We start from the raw sequence: 19,898 nt of genomic DNA, 5'->3' as shown, positions 1-19,898 counted from the left end.
TTCCCCATTTTCATGGTTCCCTGCCAGTTTAGTATTTTGGTAGAGGTTACCATGCTTCCCTCCCTTAACCATTTAGCTTTTTGATAAGAGTTACAAAAACAGTACTCATATATGGTAGGAAGGCTTAAACTTTCCTTACCTGGTTTCCTTAAGTCAGATAGGTCATTCAGATACAAACCACTACATGTAACAGAAATAGGCTTCTTTTTTCTAGAGCATAAATACATGGATACATATACTGACTGAATAAAAGGCTCTACAACTATAGCCAGAGGAATTCACCCTCAAGGGAACAGCCCCGTTCCCTCTGCCCCTCCTGTGCGGTTTACCTGTCACACCACCAGGAGCACTGCCCTCGCTCAGCCCTGAGTTTGACAGGCTCCTGGGAGGCGAGGAGAGAGAGAAAGAGGAGCTGGGGTGCTGAGGACCAGCAAAGCAAACTGGGCCCCTCCCCCCAGTTCTCCAGCCTTGAGCTAAGCTCCCTCTGTGATGTTGCTCTGTGTCCTGTGTCCCATCATCAGGGCTATACCCGGCCAGGACTTACCTGTGGGCGGTGCTTACCTGAGAAGCACGGAACTGCCCTCCAGCACGCCCTCCCTCTACCCCGTCCCTCCTGCCCTCGGTGGTTGGCTCCCGACTCTCATTCCCTCTCACCTTCTGACTTCGTCACCCGTGCAATTACCCTTTTTCACTTCTGCGATGTTGCCACTTCTCCCGCTCTACTGGACCATTCCCGTCACTGTAAAAAGGACGTCTACTATCTTCCGGTGGGTAAAAAAGGCAAAAAGCAAATCCCTCCCTGACTTCATGTTCTCTCCAAATCCTGCCCCGTCCCTCTGCAGCCCTCAAGAGCAACACCCCTGGAAAGCTGTGCCATCATCATCAGTCTCACTTCGCCATTTCCTCCTGCATCTCACTCAGCCCCTTCCTCCTTGAGACACCCTTCCCATGCAGCTCTTGCCAGCCTGACCCTCCTTCCCTGGTTCTTTCCTTGGCTCCTCCCCTTCCCAGCCAGTGAATGTCAAGCGTCCCAGGGTTCTGACCCAGTCCCACGGCTTTAAGTAATGTGTACATTACAGGCATGTGCATACACGTGTGTACATACATACACATATAAGGTGTGTATATCTACATACATCCTTTCATATATACGTACGTTTCATAGATACGTGCACGTGCACACACACAGACACACACACACATGCACACACTGAGAACTCCTAGGGCTGATCTTACCTCCAGCTTTGGCCTCTGTCCTGAGCTCCAAACTACCTGACTCTTCACCACCTCCTTTTGGATAACAGGTATCTTAATTTTAACAGAGCCAAATAGAACTATAGACTCTTCCTATTTCCCAAATCGTTTCCTCCCCAAGTTTTCCCCATCTCAGTAAATAGCACCACCATTTTTCCAGCTACTCATGGGAAAAATCCTCAATGCCTCTCTCTCCTTAACACTCCACGTTCAATCTACTCAGTCCTGTTACCTTTTCCTCCAAAATGCACCCGGAATACGACCCTGTCTCTCCATCTCTGCTGCTACAACCCGAGCCCACACCAGCACCATCTCCTGCCTGGACCACTGCCACCACCTGACTGGTCCCTCCCCTCCACCCTTGTTCTCCTGCAAGCTCCCCTCCACGCGGCAAAGAGGTCTTTTACATTGTAGACCAAGCGATAGCCCTTCCTGAACTCCAGACCACAGCCTCCTCGGTCCTGCCCGACTGGCCATCTGCCTCTTTGACTCCAGGTCCCGTCCCCCCCTCCCCGCCCCTCCTCCCCCGGCTGTCTGGGGGAGGCAGTATCCCTCGGACAAACCAAGCTGTTTCTCAACTCAGGCCTTTGCATTTGGTCTTCTTCTTAGAAATTTCCTCTCGGAGACTCTCCGAGAGCCGACCCCTCCCAACACTCACATCGGAGCTCAGACGTTCTTTCTCCGGCCTCCAGTCATCGTGGCTAAAGGCGCCTCTCGCCACCTCTCCCATCCTCCCGTTGCGCTACCGTGTATTCTATCTTCCTTAGCATTTCTTTCCGCCAGAAGCTATCCTCCTTGTATGTGTCGCTGTCTGTCTCTATCCACTAGGCTGATGGCCGGGCCTTTGTTTTATTCAATGCCGCATCCACAGCACTTCGCACAGTACCTGGCCCAGAGAGCAAGCTCAACAAGTATGTATGAAGTCACTAGTTATCGGGATTATGCAATATGGTGAGTGGTCATCTATGCCTTCCACAAACATGTGCTAGGTGCCAGGGACACAGCAGTGCCAGGAGGACCAGGCAGTACAACAGAGAAGGGCAATATGTGGGTAATGGTTAAGAGCTCAGATTCTCGACTCAGACTCAGACCTGGGCCAGAATGTGGTTCTGCTAAACTTACTGGCCATGTGACCTTGGCCAAATGACTCCGTCTCTCTGAACCCCAGTTCCTCAGCTAGAAACTAAAGATAACGATGGCTACTCTCAGGTGTTCTTATGAGGATGAAAAGAAATCATCCACAGAAAATTGCCTAGCGTACAGCAAGTACTCAATAAACGTCAGCACTTTTGTGCTAACAATGACTGTTTTTCAAACACGGAGACCAGCACTGGCTTCCTTTCTGTCATATTTGAGAGGCCCATCTCCCTTTATTCCTAAATCCCCACCCAAATTTTTACTTTTAGACTCTTAAACAGACGCACAGCACTTTGAGAACACTTCCGCATCTTGGCACCCGATTCGCACTCCTCTGAGGGCTTTAGAGGGGGCAAACAGTGGAGGAAGAGGGGAAAGTACGTATGTTTCACTTGAAGCACAGTGGACGTAAAATGAAAATAAATACTAAACAAGCCCTGGCAGGCCCCTCGGCAGCAGCGCAGGTCGGGGTGAGCCGTCTGAGATGCTGTGCCTGTTGCCAGGGTGTGTCCCAGGTGTGGGCTCCAGACTTCGCTGGAAGTCAGAGCTCTCCTTCCAGCCTCGAAGCATGAACTTGACCCCCGGCGGGGAGGTGGGGAGACGGGCAGGAGCTCACCTCTATCCCTCCAGCATCTCTCTCTGGTGCTTCCGCTGGTGCTCCCTTGGTAACCACTGTTCTCCCTGAAGGTCAGCAAACTCATCATCCCACCAGCCTCTCCGGGGAGGTGGCTCCACCCAGAACACACTTGGACCACAAGCGCGTCTGGTTGGCCCACACACTGTTTTTTAGAAATTTGATTGAAGATTGAACATCTAAAAATTAGGAGAGATTGTATAAATAATTAGACTTCTGGCTTCTCTTGAAAAACTGCAACTTGCTGCCACCCTGGCCTGAGCAGTGATGGCCCCGGCAGCCGGACGTGCATCCTCTTCTTCAGCGTCCACCTGGCTGGTTCCTCTCATTTATTTCTGTCCCCTGCAGGCATTTGAGTCTTTGGCCTCTGCTCTAAGTCAGGTCTTGGGAGACTTGAAGACTATGCTAGGCCTATGGTCTTATACTGGGCACCTGAAAAGATGGGGCACAAAGTGACCCCTCGAGTTGAAGGGCTGTGGGCAGAGGTAGGAGGGAAATGAACAGAAGATTGCAGCCAAGTGAATAATAAACAGTACAAAGCAGACCGAAGAGATAAGCAATAGGGATTGATCTTGTATGTGATGCGGACAGCGTTCTGGAGGATGCAGGGAAGACGTGGCAAGGGGCAATGGCCAAACCTTGAGGTGAGGCGGGTGTGAAGAAACTACTGCAGCTACGTCTTCTTGAAAGCTACCAAACAAGAGGACAAACTAACCTCCAAGCAGCATTTTTCCAACTGAGGGTCAGAATCCATAACAGGTTACAAAACCAACCTCATGAGTCTCAACCGGCACGTGCGTCACTGTATAAGGGCAAGTATTGTTTTGTGAAACCGTTAGAATGTAAGCGAAGGTACTATAGATGACAGTCCAGAAAGTGTGAAACCAGCGCAGCTCAGAGGGGAGAGAATGGACACGTGTTGGCAGCTGCAGGGCCAGCTGGTGGTCAGATTTGGGATGGGGCTTCCATGTCCTCTTTCCTCAGCTTGGTGTTTAGGGAAGATCACAGGCTCCAGTGTTCCAGTCCTAGCTCTGTTGTCACCTGTGTGATTTTGCGTAATTAACTCTTCCGAGTCTCAGTTTCTCCATTTGAAAAATGGTGACAGTATCACCCATCTACTTCACAGGGTTGGTATGTCCAATAGACTATGAATTACTCCCAGCCGCTGGTGTGGTCTTATTCCTGGTCGCACAGTATCTCTAGGTGCTCAAATAGCATCCCTTCCTGCCAGGGGAGAGAAGAAAGGGACTCGGCGTTAGGATTTTGTGTCAGACCCTGTGCCGGACATGTGACAGGATTTGGTTGAACACTGGATTTCAAACGAGCACACGGTGGATTCGGGAGTGCTCTGGGAAGTTCAGATATAATTAGTGTAGAAGTCCTTTTATTCCTGTTGCAAGTCTTTCATCCCGGATGCAGAGAATTTCAAACATTCCAACCATCCAAGGCCCTAGAGCATGCTGAGAGGGGTCCTCAGTCCAAAGACCTTCCTTAGGGGTGACGGTGGCGGCTGCAGTGTGAACAGGGAACTTGAGTTCTTCTCTCTGCCTCTCAGCTTTTCCCAGCAGAGTCCAGAACCTCCAAAGTGGCCCAACCTGAATGGGAGGAAACACCCCGAAGCGAGTGTGGGTAACGCTGCTGCCCCGCCCCACCCCTATGGGCAGGGCTGGCGGCACCAGGACTGAGGCTCCCTGGGGAGGGACCCACACACCCAGGTAAACCAAAGTCCTGATCCTGGATCCCTTTGGGCTGAGCCAGAGAGAAGGGGTCCCAGGACTGGAGAGGAAGAGCGGATGGGGAGGAGGAAGAGGTATAACCAGGTGCCTCCCCAAGCCCAGCTTCCCAGGGACAGAAGCCCAGGGATGAGACCCTTGTCTCCGTGGGAGTTAATCTGCAAGGGCAGCCCCCATAGTTGCGGCTGGGGCAGAACCGGGAGCACAGAAGTCCCGCCAAAGAGACGTCCAGCAGAGCAGGAGAGGTTGCTGGTTCCAGGGAAATAAGCAGGGCAGGGGAGCTGGGGAATGTCAGGGGCGCATCCCAGTGCGTGGGCTCCCCCCGCCCCCGCACCCCCCCCCCCCACTGATCTGTTGTGAGACCTCTTCCTGCTTCCCCTGGGCAACCAGATTCTTCTCCTTGTCCGGTCCAAAACTCCATCCTCGACCAGACGGAGCCACAGACACTAAAGGCCATTTCCTTTCCCCTTCAACAAACGTGTGGAGCTCCTACCACGTGCCTGGTCCCGGGCTGGAGATCGTGACTCCCTCCCTCCAGCGGTTTACAATCCGGTGGAGACCCTTGCCTGTGTAGGGCAAGAGGGCAGGGACGGCAGTGGAAAAAGACAAATGCCTGGTTAAAGGTACAGGAATAGAGAGACGTCGTGGGAGTGCACAAAATAAATAAAGCAAAACACGGAGGCCACCAAGGCGGCAGCTCATCCTGAGATCTCAAGGTCTGTGGGTCTGTCTCCACAGGGGACATCTGACACCAAGCATTCCAGGGCCCCCAAAGGGGTGGGAGAGGACGACAGTGAACTAGAGGAAGGAGCCGAGCTGGACCGTGAGGAGGCCAAGGAAAGGCCTGTGCGTCGGTGAAATTAGGGGAAAGGAGAGGAGAGAGGAGGTCCAACAGCGCTGGGGAGGGACGAGCGCTGTGGAAGGGACGCCGCGCAGAGACCGGGTGCCGCGCGGAGGGCAGGCGCACGCCCACCCCGCGCGCCAGGAAAGCGGCCGGAGGCGGCGGCGGCCTCGGGGCGGGAGCTGCCCTCCACGTGCGCTACGTGCCGCGCGGGCCGCCCCCTCTGCGGCCGCCGGGGAGCCGGCCTCCCCGCTCCCGGAGCCCAGTCCGGAGGTGGGCGCGGGACCAGGTCGCCCCCCGGTTTGCGAGTCTGCGGCGCCCGGAAGGAACGCGAGGGCGTCCCATCACCGGCCGGCCGGCCCGGGGTGCAGGCTGCAGAGCCGGGGGCGCGGGCCCGGGTGGGGTCGGGCAGGCTGTTCGGGAGGCCTGGGGGCTGAGCGGGCGGGAGGAGGATAGAGACCCCAGGGACGTGTGCGACGCTCCGGGGCCGCACACAGGCGGCGGCTGGAGACTGAGCCCGGCGGGGCGGGGTGTCGTCCCGGGTGAGGAGGGGTTACTGGAGACGTGGCACCCGGACAGGGCTCGGTTCCGCTCCGGCCGCCGGGACTGCCACCCGCCGGCCCCGGCCCCGGCCGCGACGCCGGCCCGTCCCTGCCTCGCTGCCAGCTGCCCAGAGACCCGGACCTCCGGCCGAGAGCGCAGCCCAGCCACTGGGGAGCCCGGCGGCCGCGGAGCAGACAATGAGGCGCGTGCCCCGCCCCCGAGCGCCGCGCCGGCCGGCCAATCAGCGCCCACGCCGGCCGGCCAATCAGCGCCCGCGGCCGGGCTCTTTAAAAAAAGAAGGACCGGCGCGGCGCCGCTGTCAGCTGGCTGGATCCCTCCGCGCATGTAAACACACATCATAAAGGGCCGGGAGCGCCTCCGCGTCCCCGCGGGCGGAGCAGCTTTTTGCGGAGCATCTCTATGGTCCCCTCGCCGCCCGGCGGCCGACCCTCTCTCAGCGTCACGACGCGTCCGCGGGGAGCCGACAGCCGCTGCGCCGTCTGGAGCCACGAAATCCCGTGGCTGGGGTCGCTACCGGAAGTTGGGGACGCGAGGCGGGGAGGGGCGGGGGCGGCCCGGGGGCAGCTGGGGACTGGAGAGTTTTCCGTGAGTTCGCTGTCCTGCATCTCGGTCATAATCCGTACGTGTCTAGAGTTTTCCTCAAAGTTATGCCTACCTGGCTTGGCGGATGCCAATGCTAAGTGGGAAAATAGTCTTAACGTCGCTCCTAGGAAAGAGCACATGACAGGAAATCAAGTCCAGAGAGACCCTCTAGAGCACAGACCGCCCACGGCAAAGAGCAACAACGAGGATTTTTTCTCCCCAACGTTCTACTGTGAAAAAATTTGATTCAGCAAAGTTAAAAGAATTTTTTGCAGCCGACTCCTCTATCCCCCGCACCTAGATTCTAACTTGCTATCTCATATCCTTCTTACACCGATGACTTATTCTCTACTAGGATGCCAGCTGCTCTTGGCCTCAGTCTCCACTGTCGTGGCTTAGCTAGGTCCCAAAGCCCTAGACAGATAAGGCCTGCCTTCTCCAAGGACCTTTCGGTTTACTTAAGAGTTTACTGAAGAGGAGCCTTCTCCCCTCGCCGGCCTTTTAGTCGAAGAATCCTCAAGGATGAGACTTCTTTACTCCAGGTCAATCTAAAAGCAGGGCTAGGACTCTGTTGACACCTACCTGCGAAGGAGGCCCTGGCAAACAGTCCTTGCATGGGTTTGGCTGCTTTCTGGATAAAAGAGATCTTTTTTCATGTTGAAGTCCTACTTTTCGAGTTCTCTCCCCTTTTCTGGGGCAGGACATTACCTGACGCCCCCCCCCCCATGTGTCAAAATTGTTCTTACCTCTTAAAGTGACTGAACCTCTCTGTGCCTTCATGATCTGCTCTGCAAAATGGGGGTAATAGCAGTGCCTCCCCAGCGGGATGAGAGTGAAGCTTCAAGGAGCGAATTATATACCACTACACACAAGGCATTTACAAGGACGCCTTACACACAGTAAGCATCAGGTAAAGAAGGGCTAATTCAGGCTAATCACTCCCAGATTTACATCTCCACTTCTGATCTCTCCCCTTCTGATTTATACGCTAAGCCTGTTGGGTATCTCCAACTGTACCAGACACCTCAGACTCAACATGGCCAGAAGTGGACCCACGAGCTCCCTCCCCAGACTGACTTCTTGTTCCCCAGCGATGCCAGCGGCCGCACCCACTCAGGCATGTACCTACACCCCTGAATCGCGCCTCCCCAATTTGTGACTTTTATGCCCTCCATTTGCATCCCTCTCTCCTAATGAATAGCACCACTGCCTTAATTTAGGCCCCATCATTCCTCATCTGGATTATTTCAAGGCTCCCGCTCTTCTCACATCCAGCTTCGCCGTGTATTGCTCGCAGACCACACTTCCCTGCAACACCCTACCTTCCAATAAGTGGAGTCTCCACCACTTGTTAGCCTAGGAATTTGATCAAATTTCTTGATCAACCTATGCCTCGCTGTCCTTATTTGTAAAATGGAAACGAGTACCTGCCTCGTAGGGTTGCTGTGTATATCAAAGATTAATCATGAAAGCACGTGGCACAGGGCCTAGGAGATGAAGTGCTCAGAGTGTTAGCTTATTATCCCCCTAACTTGTTTTCTCACCTACAGGCTGTTGTCACGTTCAAGCTCTTCCCTCTACCTGGAAAAGCCTCCTCCGTCCCCGACACCCTGCGCCCCTCGGGGTCTGACTAGGTGTCCTTGCACTTCCACCACGGCGCTTCCCACGGGGCGGAACGGGACGGAGCGTCCACCCGTGGGCCCGGCTTCTCCCCCAGACCCGTAACTTCCCGAGGGAGGGAAGGGGCTCTGGCACGTAGTCAGTGGGTGCCGGCTGGGCTGGACCGTGAGGACGAGCTCCGTCCCCCGGGGGCGGCCCCGCCCGGCCCGGGGGCGGGCGCTCAGCACGGGCTGGGTGGGGGTGGGGTGGGACTCCTTTTCCTCGCCGTGGCGGCGGAGGCGCACGGCGTGGCTGGCGCGGCGCGGCGCGTCGCGTCGCGTCGTCGTCGGTCGGTCGGTCGGTCGGTCGGTGTCGGAGTCGGAGTCTGAGGAGCCGGATCCGAGGCTGAGGAGGAGGAAGAGAAGGAGGAGGAAGAGGAGGAGGAGAAGGAGGAGGAAAAGGAGGAAGAGAAGAAGGAGGATTAGGAGGAAGGCCAAGGAACCGGAGGAGGCCGAGAACCGTCGCTCAGCCGCGTCCGCGGCGCCGCGAGGATGGAGGCCCCTGGCCCGCGCCCCGCGCCGGCCCTCGGCGGCCCCGGCCCGCTGGGCGAGTTCCTGCCGCCGCCCGAGTGCCCGGTCTTTGAGCCCAGCTGGGAGGAGTTCGCCGACCCTTTCGCTTTCATCCACAAGATTCGACCCATAGCCGAGCAGACCGGGATCTGCAAGGTGCGGCCGCCGCCGGTGAGTCTCGAGTGGGGCTCACGGCCGGCCGGCGGGCGGCTGGGCCTCTGCGCGGGGCGCGGGGGCAGCGGACGGAGCGCGGCCGGGGTTCGGATGCGGACGGAGAGGCGGCGGCACCACAGGCACCGGGGTCGCGGCCGTGCGCCGGCGCCCGCGGGGCGGAGGGCGGGCTGGCGCGGAGGCCCCCGGGCGTGGGTGCGGCGGGTGCGGGGCGCTGGGGGTGCGGGGTGCGCGCCCCGCGAGTTGTCGCGAGGAGGAAAGTTTTCAATATGGCGGCGGAGCCCCTGGTCCTTTGTGTGGAGGCGGCGGCGGCCCGGGCGGCTTCACCTGGCGCCCCACCCTCCGGCCCCGGACCCCCCGCCCCGGCCCGGACCCCTGGCGGGCCCCCCGGGCCGGGGACTAGGCGGGGCGACGGCGCCAGACGGAGGCACCGCGGGCCGGGACGAGCGGACGTGCCGAGGGGGCGTGAGCGTGGGGTTCGGGGGGCGGCCGCCCAGAGGCTCCCCGGCCCCCGCCCCGAGAGCTGCCCGCGGCGGGCGGTGTCAGCCCCGAAGGCGGAGGCCGCCCTGCGTCCCGCGAGCCGGAGCGGAGGGCCCCGCGCAGCTCCCTGCCCGGGTGGGCGTGAGGGTGGGTGTTCCCGAAACGGTCACCAACGGCTGCAACGTCGGCGGAGAAGCCCGGCCGGCCCCTGCCCCCTCCCCTCTCCCTCCTCTCTCGTCACTTCCCCTCCCCCTCCCCCAGCCCCCGGCCGCAAGCTCCGCACCCCTGGGCTGTGCCCACCTTTCGGACCGGCCGAGGCGGCCTGAGCAGTTGGATGGGCCGGGACCGTTGGCCGGAGGTTTAACTGCCTTTCCGACAGTTTGCGAAGCTTCTGCCCGCTCCGCCCCCGCTCCCTCGGAGGAAGCCCCCCCTCCCGCCCCTTTCTTTCTTAGGCTTGCTCTTTGTAATGACGTTGGAGTTGAGGGGTTCTGTGCGTAACCGCTCAGCCTGGAGAGCTGTGTCGAGGGAGATCCCGACTGAGTCTGTCTGATCCCAAGTCCCCCCTCCCCCCGAATTGAAACGCGGACTCTATATTGGAGTTTTTCTTGGAGTAGTTTGAAGTGGAGATGAAATACCTGTTTCCGTGAATAACTGGTCAGTTAGGATGGGGGAGATGATTGAGAATAGACGCCTTTCTCTCAAGAAGTAGACAAGGTTGATTGTCGTTGCTTAAGGGAAGTGCGTGTCGGTTGGAGCGCAGAGGCCTGCAGAAGTTGTGCGGTGATTGGGGCCAGGGTTTTAGTTGTGGAAGAATAGGGCATGGGCAGGTAGCAGCGGAGCTTCGTGTCAAGCGTTAGGGACGGGGACTATGAATAGTCCGCGTTTGCATCCATGGGCGTCTATTCTGGAACTAGGCAACTTGAGTAAGTTCTCGGTAGCCCAAATGTGTGCAGTCGGTTCCTGGGAGTGAGTTGTCCTCCATGTTGGTATTGTGGTGCACTAGGGCTGGGGTAAACCCTTTATCTACTTTCTTACACTATTCCTTTTGTCGGGTTCTTTTCCTAGAAAGATAGTGTTGCTCTGGTTAGGTTTGGCTACTCATTTCCGCATCTTGGCCAGAATATTAATGGTAAGCTCTGCGAAACGTGTTATCTTACTGCCTTTCCCCATTCTGAATGTCAGACAGACGTGATGGCCACCATTTTGTATTGAGAGTGGTACTTACTACAGCCGAGGAGAAGGGTGTTAAAGGGGCACAAATAAATAATCCACAAACATAACCAGTGCTCTGTTTTGGAGACCTCCTTTGTGTGGAGGAGGCTTGCTTCCTCCTTTGTTTAACAAACTCCTATGCCAATTGGAAAGAGTTTGGGAGTATTTCTAGTTGATATAAGCGCAAAAAGGGAAACCTTTCCAGAAGTTGTAGCTCTTGAAGAAGGGTCTTGTTGGAACAAAGGGATCTTAAGAGATGGAGATGTAAACAGTCTTTGTTTTAAAAACCGTTTTCTTTTAGAAAGCTAACTGTGAACAAGTGGTTTCATATAGTTGAAATAAAGCAACAACAAACCAAGAGATAGGAAATATTTTCCATGGCGATAGCTATATAATGCCCGTGTTTCTAGATGATTAGTGACCACTAAGTTTTTGGAATACAAGTGACTGTATTAAAATGGGGATTGGGTTTATTGGTATTTTATTTCTCGGAGATAAGGGGAAGAATTACAAAGCATTTCTATTTCCTTTTGTCCTTACCTTTGCATCTTTAATTAATGGTACTTAACGTAGCTTCAATTTATAGCTGATTCTTAGTGATGGTCCTAAACTGCTTTGCTACTGAAAACTTGAGGTTCACAGAAATTTGTTTGTGAAAATATAGTAAGATAAATATGATAAAAGGTAATAAAATCAAGAAGATGTTATTCAGATCCTGAGTTACAAGTTTAAAGAGGGTAGTAAACAAACCTTTTCTCAAATTACATCAAGTATGTGGGATAACTAGGTTTGTTTCCTGGACTTTTTTTTTTTTTTTTTTTCCAATTTACAGTTAATCTGACTTCTGGTTTGTTACCTTTAGAATGCAAATTTTCATTTCCTCCTTGATGTACTTAGGTTTCTTTTTAAGGACAAATTATATTTTCCTTGTCACTTTGTGGTATTTGGAGATGATTAATTTTAGGGCTGTAACTATTAGGCAAAAAATAGTGGACTGCTCAGTAAATACTTTTCTCAATCTCGAGTTTGATAGGAATATATTTGATGGCTTCAGTAATTTACTCTGTTGCTCTCAAACATGTAACATTTGGCCATAGATAGGCAGATTCCACAAATTTCTTCTCTGGAGGTGTCCAGACGCTAGAGATTTAAGTCAAACCCCAGATGGCACAATAGACACATTTTTCAACTTTAACTTCTTGTGGTCGTTAGTTTGATTCCTTAGGCTTCATAGCCAAAGTGTAAAACTTTCAAATGTTCTAATACAGTCAGTGTCTTAATCCAGTCAGTGTCTTTGATTGAGCCTGTTGGTTCCGCCCTTAGAACATGAAGGAACTTAAATACACTTCTCTTTGTATGGGGGGAGGTGTGAGTGATACAGAGCTCTTTTACTCTCATTCCAGCCCATCATTCTCCCTAATGTTACGTTTGCTTGACTGTGGCCCAATCCTCTCTGTTGTTTTTCCAGTTTCTTTGGTGTCATGAAATTTTACTCTAGTTGTGATTCCTTGCCACCTTAAACCTTTTAATATTTGGGGGAAAAGCTTATCAATAGAAATATTCTTGAGCAAAGGAAGAACTTATAATTACTTTTTAAAAATAACAGTTTTGTTTAGACATAATATATTTACCATACAGTTCATCAATTTAAAGTGTGCAATTCAGTAGTTTTTAGTATTTTCATGGAGTTTTACAACCGTCATCACAGTCAGTGTTAGGACATGTTTATCACCCGCAAAAGAAACCCTGTACCCAATTGTAACTAGTTTTTAAAGGGAAATTTAGAACTATACCTCTCAAAAGAAGAACTTTATTTTCTCACTTGGTAGGAGGCTGGATTAAGTCCTACAGTTTTAGTTTGAATGTGTCTGCCTTTAAAGTAAAAACAAACTTCATTTGTTGTAGTCTTTGAATGGGTGATTAGCTAAATTTGACTTTGCCAGTGGTAGATTGGTCACACTCACAGACATCCATCTAGCTGTAACTCTTAGTGAACTAATCAACAAGTTAATAATAGACTCTTAGAATGGAATGTGAGTGATATTGCAAATATATGAGACAGCTTAAGGTTTACATCCCCACCCCCACTGGAAAAGTTTCCTTTCCTGTGGTTGTAGGATTTGTTTTTAAACATGCAGTCCAAACCTTTTTTAAAGAACAGAATGACTAGAGAATTGCCTTTGAAGAGTCTTAATAAATGTTCTGATTTAAAGCTGGGGTGTTGAGTTCATTATTGAGAGACACTGATAAGAAAAATTAGAGAAAATGATCAATCCTCAGTTTCATTCTTTGTCTCTAAGGTCCTTAATTTTCTTTATTTCTGATTGATAGATCAGTAGTAAACTCATTTACTTATTTGTTTAGTTTGGGAGACAATAACAAAGTCCAGATGTTTACAGTACTTTAATATAGGCAGACAGAAATCTGCCAGTGAGAGAATTTTCTTTTAGAAAGGCAAAAATATCATTGTGAACTATTCAATTTAAAAAAAAAAACAAAAAGGAATCTGGTTTATGTGCTGTAAATGGGAGCTTTTTGCAGGCTTTGGTAACCTCTCGTTGTTCTAATTGGGCCACATTAAAGTTTGGTTGTAGAAAAGGATAGAGGGAGACCTCATGCCCCCAAATGAAAGTGCTGATTAATTAGGTTCCTGGATTTAGGTTCTACGAAGCCTACTTGTGTATCTCTTGGCAAAGGCCATCTATGGGTTTAAAAACCAGTTACCTGGAAAGACCTGGCTTTCCTCATTGTACAGTTCTTGCATTGAGCTGGTGGTGTGATTTTTCCTTTCTAAGAGAATTAGATATTCTTTGGAGATTATGCTAATATACCTGTTTTATGTGTAGACGATCACTGCAGTCTCAAAAAAAATTTTTTTTAATTATGTGGAATAAATGTTGGGAACTGAAGGACTGACTATACTTTCAGAAATCTCTAAGTTTGGGTCCCTTGAAGAGGAATCATCAGAAGCACACCAGTGAGTCCCTTTGGGGTGAGTGGGTCTGTGCCATATCACTGGGCCACTCTCATTTACTTTCGATTACTTAAGGTTTGAGAAACTAATAAGTGGATTTTAAAATCAGAGTTGTGAGAAACTTGTCTAAGACATGAGAATTGTATGCAGCTTAACAAGGATTTCTTAAGTATTTATCAACTGCTGTGTCCTAACATGGGATTAAAGAGAAAAACGAGATATTACCTTTGTATACCTAAAAAAAATTCTTCTAAAAATGCTTTTTCTGTCATTAACTATTAGATGAGTTCAATGGTGACTTTGCTTTTTCAACCTCCAAGTTTATGAAGACTAACGGGGAGAAGCCGCCTCTAGGGCAGTGGGACATTTCTGTTTCGTAACTGTAAGATGGAAGAATTTGACTAAATGTATTCTTGTCTTTTTAAATTTTTTTTTAAACATTCAGAATTTTAATTGTAGACCATTCCTCTTAAAGCATCATTGTCATATGCCTTTAGACATGGCCTAGAGTCATCCCATCTGTTCCTCTGTTTTATTTCTTTTAATCATTTAAGTTTTCTTTCTGGACTTAGGACCAGTTACTTTGCTCTGCTAGAGCCTTCATTTCCAGGGTATAAATGACATTTTTTAAATTATGAAAATAATTCAAGCATACACAAAAATGTAGAGAATATAGTCCCTTTATGTATTTTCCTGGATATAAGAGGGCAGAAAGCAGAGCAGCAGTGTTGGAATTGAGAGCAAACTAGTGACCTCAGGTGTAGAGAACAACTTGGCTTAGCTTTTGTCTTATTCAGGGTGAGTGAGATTTGGGCAGTTAGGAATGAGGTTTCTAGCATTTAGTGAGAGATGGCCACTCTTTGCCTAATCAGGATGGGGATTGGATTTCTCAGTCTTTCCAGGGCCTTTGTTGCTTTGTGACACGTTTGTTGGAGCCTGTGCGGGAACCTGACCGCTGTCAGGCCAGCTCCTGGATGCAGAGGCGTGGTGGTCGGAGGTGGTGGTCAGAGGTGGTGCCCGTCGTTCCCTTTCCTGCTCTTGGTCCATTTTCCTGTCTGACGTCATCTCAGCAGCACAGAGCTGGGAGTCGGGAGTGACCAAGAAGTAGAACGAAGTCCCTTTTGGAAAAGGAGTTTGAAGGAAATGAGAGTCAAAGGGTCTAATGAGTGGCTGGTCAGGATGTCATTAGGTTCACTTTCCTGTGAAGATGGTGGTTCGACTTCCAGCCTCGATGATGCAGTTCCTTTTTCAGCAGAATTGCTGATGAACATTTAGATGGCCTCAAATGTTCAAAAGAAGTGATTTAAAAGTCAGGCCATTGAAAAATATTTTCTGTAAATAACCCCTTAAAGTCTAAGCACTCTCCTCCCCAAAATAATAAATAACTTCATTTTTCAGGAACTAAGTTAAACATCACTAGGCAGAATGTGACATAATAAATGGCTTTTTTTTTAAACTTGTTGATTCCATTTCACTTGGAAATGTTATTTTACAACTGATGTAAATTTTAAGAAATATTTTGCAGGGATAAAAATAAGCTTTATCAAGTGGAGTGTATGTGGATTTTTATTTTTTCTATTACGTAAAAGAAGGAGTCAGTGTTTCTAAATTTTTTTAAATGAGTGGGTAGAATCTTGAATCTAATACCATCACGACCTTGGACAGAGTCATTTTTTTCCAATGTGTGCCTTCTTACCTGCTGTAAGGATATCTGACACTGACTTAGAGCTGTTGTCCAGATTAATTGATGGATTGCAAGGAGCTTAAATTCCAGAGCTTTTATTTGCTCGCTGCTAAGAAGGGTCTGGGGACAGATTTAGAGAGACGAGGGTTAGTGCCAAATACATAACCCTCATTTCTCCTACAGCGAAGGGATTTTTAAAAGTGAAACTTGAAAAGTCAAAAGCCCAACATCAGAACTAGAATATACAAAATGTAAATTCTTCTGTTGGTTTAGATGAAGCTTTTCTGTACCTGGATTTTTTTTAAATTAGTTGAAATAAAAAATTTTTTTCAGGTAGAGCTGTTATAAATTATTACAGAAAATTTGCAGTGTATGTGTGTTATACAGGCAGGAGTTTGTATTTGGTAAGCTTTGTGTTAAGAAGTGTTTAAGATTATTTAATTTCCCCTAGTGTGGGAGGGCTGTGATGCTGTGGAAGCCCTGCAGCATTATATTTTGTCTAACATAATTTAAATAGTCCCAGTTCTTGCCTGAAGGGTTAGTAGATTGAGTCTTTAATAAGTTACTTGTAAAGTGGGGAGAAAAGTACAAGAGGTGTCAGGGAAAAGGTTTATTTTGGTCTTCAGGACAGAGCCCGATTATATTTTATTCTTTTACTAACAAGTAGGCAGACTTTTTTTTTTTTTTAATAAAGCTAATTAGAGCTTCTATATGATCATACAAATTTGGATTCACCATGTTTTTTTGTTCAAATATGTTATGGGATCTCAACATTGCTTCTTAGGTGGACCCGTATATATTGTATTTCTACTAGTGTGGCTTTTTTGTTTTTGTCTTGAATCAAGCAATTCACTCAATACGGTTTTCTACATGTGTTAAAACACTGTCTAGTGGTGTACAAAGTTTTAAAATCTTTAAATGTTGAAAGCGTTTTCGTTTAGTTGCGAGCACGTAGCTAGGCTGAGCTTCTCTTCCCAGCTATGTTCCTTGTGTGGCCCTAGGCAGATTTTTGTGCATTCCTACATTAATTCTTGCCACCTCACAGCTTGATCAAATTGTAGTGTTAGAAAACTGAGTTTTCTAACCTGAGTGGGTTTTCAGCAGTTGGCTGGAGCTTTTGTTAAGCATGCGTTCCTATGAGGCATACAGATACCTGAACATGGCCGTCTACTCCACTGCTAACTCCAGAGACAAAGAACAAATCCTGTCAAAACCACATAATTTCAAGGTCTTTAAGGCAAGATCCTCCCAATTTTCTGTGCAGTTATACCATCTCATCATTTGGTGATATTTAAACCAGATGGGAACATGTCATCCTTGCCAGGCTTTAACTTGGACGGGGAGAGTGAGGATCTCTTAGGATTTGTACTCTGGTGTCTTTTTATTTGTGGGACGGGGCGAGGCCATGAAGATGAGCAAGGTCTAGAAAGAGAATTTGGGGACTGTAACCTCCATTTTGTAAAATTCCAGGTATTCCAAGCTTTTTCCTCTCGCAGAGAGGCTCTTATCCAATATTTTGGACAAATTGAGAACAGCCACCAGATTTTCCAGCGGAAGGCTGGCTTCGGGGATTTGTATAGGGTGTGGGTTTGGGGTTTTTAAAGGTTTTTATTTTTTTAAATTAATTAATTAATTAATTTACTTTTGGCTGTGTTGGGTCTTCGTTTCTGTGCGAGGGCTTTCTCTAGTTGCGGCGAGCGGGGGCCACTCTTCGTTGCGGTGCTCGGGCCTCTCTTGTTGCAGAGCACAGGCTCTAGACGCGCAGGCTCAGTAATTGTGGCTCACAGGCCTGGTTGCTCCGCGGCATATGGGATCCTCCCAGACCAGGGCTCTAACCCGTGTCCCCTGCAGACCCTCAACCACTGCGCCACCAGGGAAGCTCTGGTTTGGGGTTTTTAAAGATTGTACTTAATGGCAGCCCATTCTTCTGGGTTCCTTTCTGTAAGTACTTTCTTTTCCACTGCTAACCTTGTGGCTTTTCCTGTCTTCTAAGTGTAAAATACATCCTTGACTTATGTTAATAAATAATTGCTCATCAGATTTTTTTTGAGGGGAACAGGGTTTAAAACTTGATTTAGGATCCAAGGTAATTTGTTTTTGGCGGTTGGTATTAGCTAGCTAGGACATGACAACTTGCAGAGAATAGGAATTTCATGGAAAAATCGTGGAGCAGGAATCCAAACATTTGGCTTCTGGTGTGTGTTCCATTATCTTCGTGTTATCCTTGAGCTTCCAGCCTTGAGGTTGGATTTTCAAGGTTTTATTCCATTAACTTGCCTTTTTTTGTTTGTTTTCATAAATTTATTTATTTATTTATTTTTGGCTGCCTTGTGCTGTGCGCGGGCTTTCTCTGGTTGCAGCGAGCAGGGCTACTCTTACGTGTGCGGGCTTTTCATTTTGGTGGCTTCTCTTGCTGCAGAGCACGGGCTCTAGGTGCGTGGGCTTCAGTAGTTGTGGCATGTGGGCTCAGTAGTTGTGGCTCACGGGCTCTAGAGCGCAGGCTCAGTAGTTGTGGCACACAGGCTTAGTTGCTCTGTGGCATGTGGTATCTTTCCAGACCAGGGCTCGAACCTGTGCCCACTGCATTGGCAGGCGGATTCCTAACCACTGCGCCACCAGGGAAGCCCTAACCTGCCTTTTAAAATGAGGATAATTCTGGCCCTGCTTTACATGATGAGGCATAAAGAGGTAAGTAAACAGGCTCAAGGTCACCACTACTAAGTGGAGGAGCCTGATATGAGCCCACACAGTACTCTTAACCGTTATTTATATTGCCTATATCCACATGAAATTGGGATTACACGAGACGGCAGATGGAAAATTATGAATCTTTTTATTCTTTTTTTTTAAGTTGAAGTGTAGTTGATTGACAATATTGTGTTAGTTTCAGGTGTACAGCAAAGTAGTTCAGTTATATATATACTTTTTCAGATAATTTTCCATTATAGGTTATTACAAGGTATTGAATATTGCTCCCTGTGTTATGCAATAAATCCTTGTTGCTTATCTATTCTATGTATAGTAGTTTGTATCTGTTGATCCCATACTCCTAATTTATCCCTCCCCATCCCTCCCTTTCCCCCTTGGTACCCCTAAGTTTGTTTTCTATGTCTGTGAGTCTGTTTCTGTGTTGTACATAGATTCATTGCTGTAATCTTTTAGATTCCACATATAAGTGATATCATATGATATTTGTCTTTGATTTACTTCACTCAATATGATAATTTCTAGGTCCATCCATGTTGCTGCAAATGGCATCATTTCGTTCTTTTTTATGGCTGCGTAATAATCCATTGTATATATGTACCACATCTTTATCCATTCATCTGTTGATGGACACCTAGGTTGCTTCCATGTCTTGGCTGTTGTAAATAGTGCTGCTATGAACATTGGGGTGCATGTAGCTTTTCAAAGTGTGGTTTTCTCCAGATACAGGCCCAGGAGTGGGATTGCTGGATCCTGTGGTAACTCTGTTTTTGGTTTTTAAGGAACCTCCATACTGTTCTCCATAGTGGCTGCACCAATTTACATTCCCACCAACAGTGTAGGAGGGTTCCCTTTTCCCTTTTGTTAACTTAGTTCTTGCTGCTAAGGTAGGATTTTATTTTCCCCCCTGTGCTGTGCGGCTTGCGGGATCTTAGTTTCCTGACCAGGGACTGAACTGAACCCGGGCCCACGGCATTGAAAGCACTGAGTCCTAACCACTGGACTGCCAGCGAATTCCAAGGACAATTTTGTAGAAAAGGAAGCTGTGCTGAGAGATGTTAAATGACTTGTCTAAGGTGACACAGCTTTTAAAGGAAAAATTGGGGAATTCCAAACTGGCTTTTTACTTCCAAGTTCAGTGTTCTTCTTTCTAATACGTGGTGGCCAGTGGCTCCTTTCATAGATCCCAGAAATTAGCTGGGCTTTTTGGGAAGGAGAGTGTGATCTTCCTTTGCTTCTTTCTGGTTATCCTAACGCACTGCAGGAAAATCAGAACTAGAAAGCTGCCCTTATGTGATACCAAAGTACAGTACCATTTTGTTTTGTCTGTTATAGTTGTCTGTAAAATGTAATTATAAAATTTTAAGTAAACCGTGTGCCCTTATTTTTTAACTTATCAATGTGTATGAGCTTGGCCATTCCATATACTTTTGGTTGGTTGGCTCATTTGTGTGGAAACTCCTGGCTCATCAATTTCAGTGACCGCTTAGCTTCAATTGGAAGAATATGGAAGAAGCTCCTCTGGCCATTGGAAAGCTCAGCTAGGTTTGAGAACTACTAGTTTAGGTAATTCCCTGATGAGGTTTAGGCAGCTGTTAATATAAGGAATTTTCTTTTTTTTTTAATTTTTTTTAAAAAATTATTTATTTATTTATTTTTGGCTGTGTTGGGTCTTCGTTTCTGTGCGTGGGCTTTCTCTAGTTGCGGCAAGCGGGGGCCACTCTTCATCGCGGTGCGCGAGCCTCTCACTATCGCGGC

General features: G+C 48.9%; 1 protein-coding gene across 1 annotated transcript in view; it reads left to right on the top strand.

Annotated features, from left to right (window-relative positions):
• Nucleotides 1-8,720: 8,720 nt before the first annotated feature.
• Nucleotides 8,721-19,898, top strand: part of KDM5B (lysine demethylase 5B) — a 72,366-nt gene continuing 61,188 nt past the window's right edge. The window contains exon 1 of the mRNA XM_068541921.1: nt 8,721-9,084. Within this exon, the coding sequence (XP_068398022.1) occupies nt 8,896-9,084 (189 nt within the window). The 5' untranslated portion in view covers nt 8,721-8,895. The remainder of the gene's footprint in view (nt 9,085-19,898) is intronic.

This window comes from Eschrichtius robustus, chromosome 3, assembly GCF_028021215.1.
Source record: "Eschrichtius robustus isolate mEscRob2 chromosome 3, mEscRob2.pri, whole genome shotgun sequence".
NCBI lineage: Eukaryota > Metazoa > Chordata > Mammalia > Artiodactyla > Eschrichtiidae > Eschrichtius > Eschrichtius robustus.
Note: the sequence above shows the minus strand (reverse complement) of the source record. Positions and strands in the feature narration are given on the sequence as shown.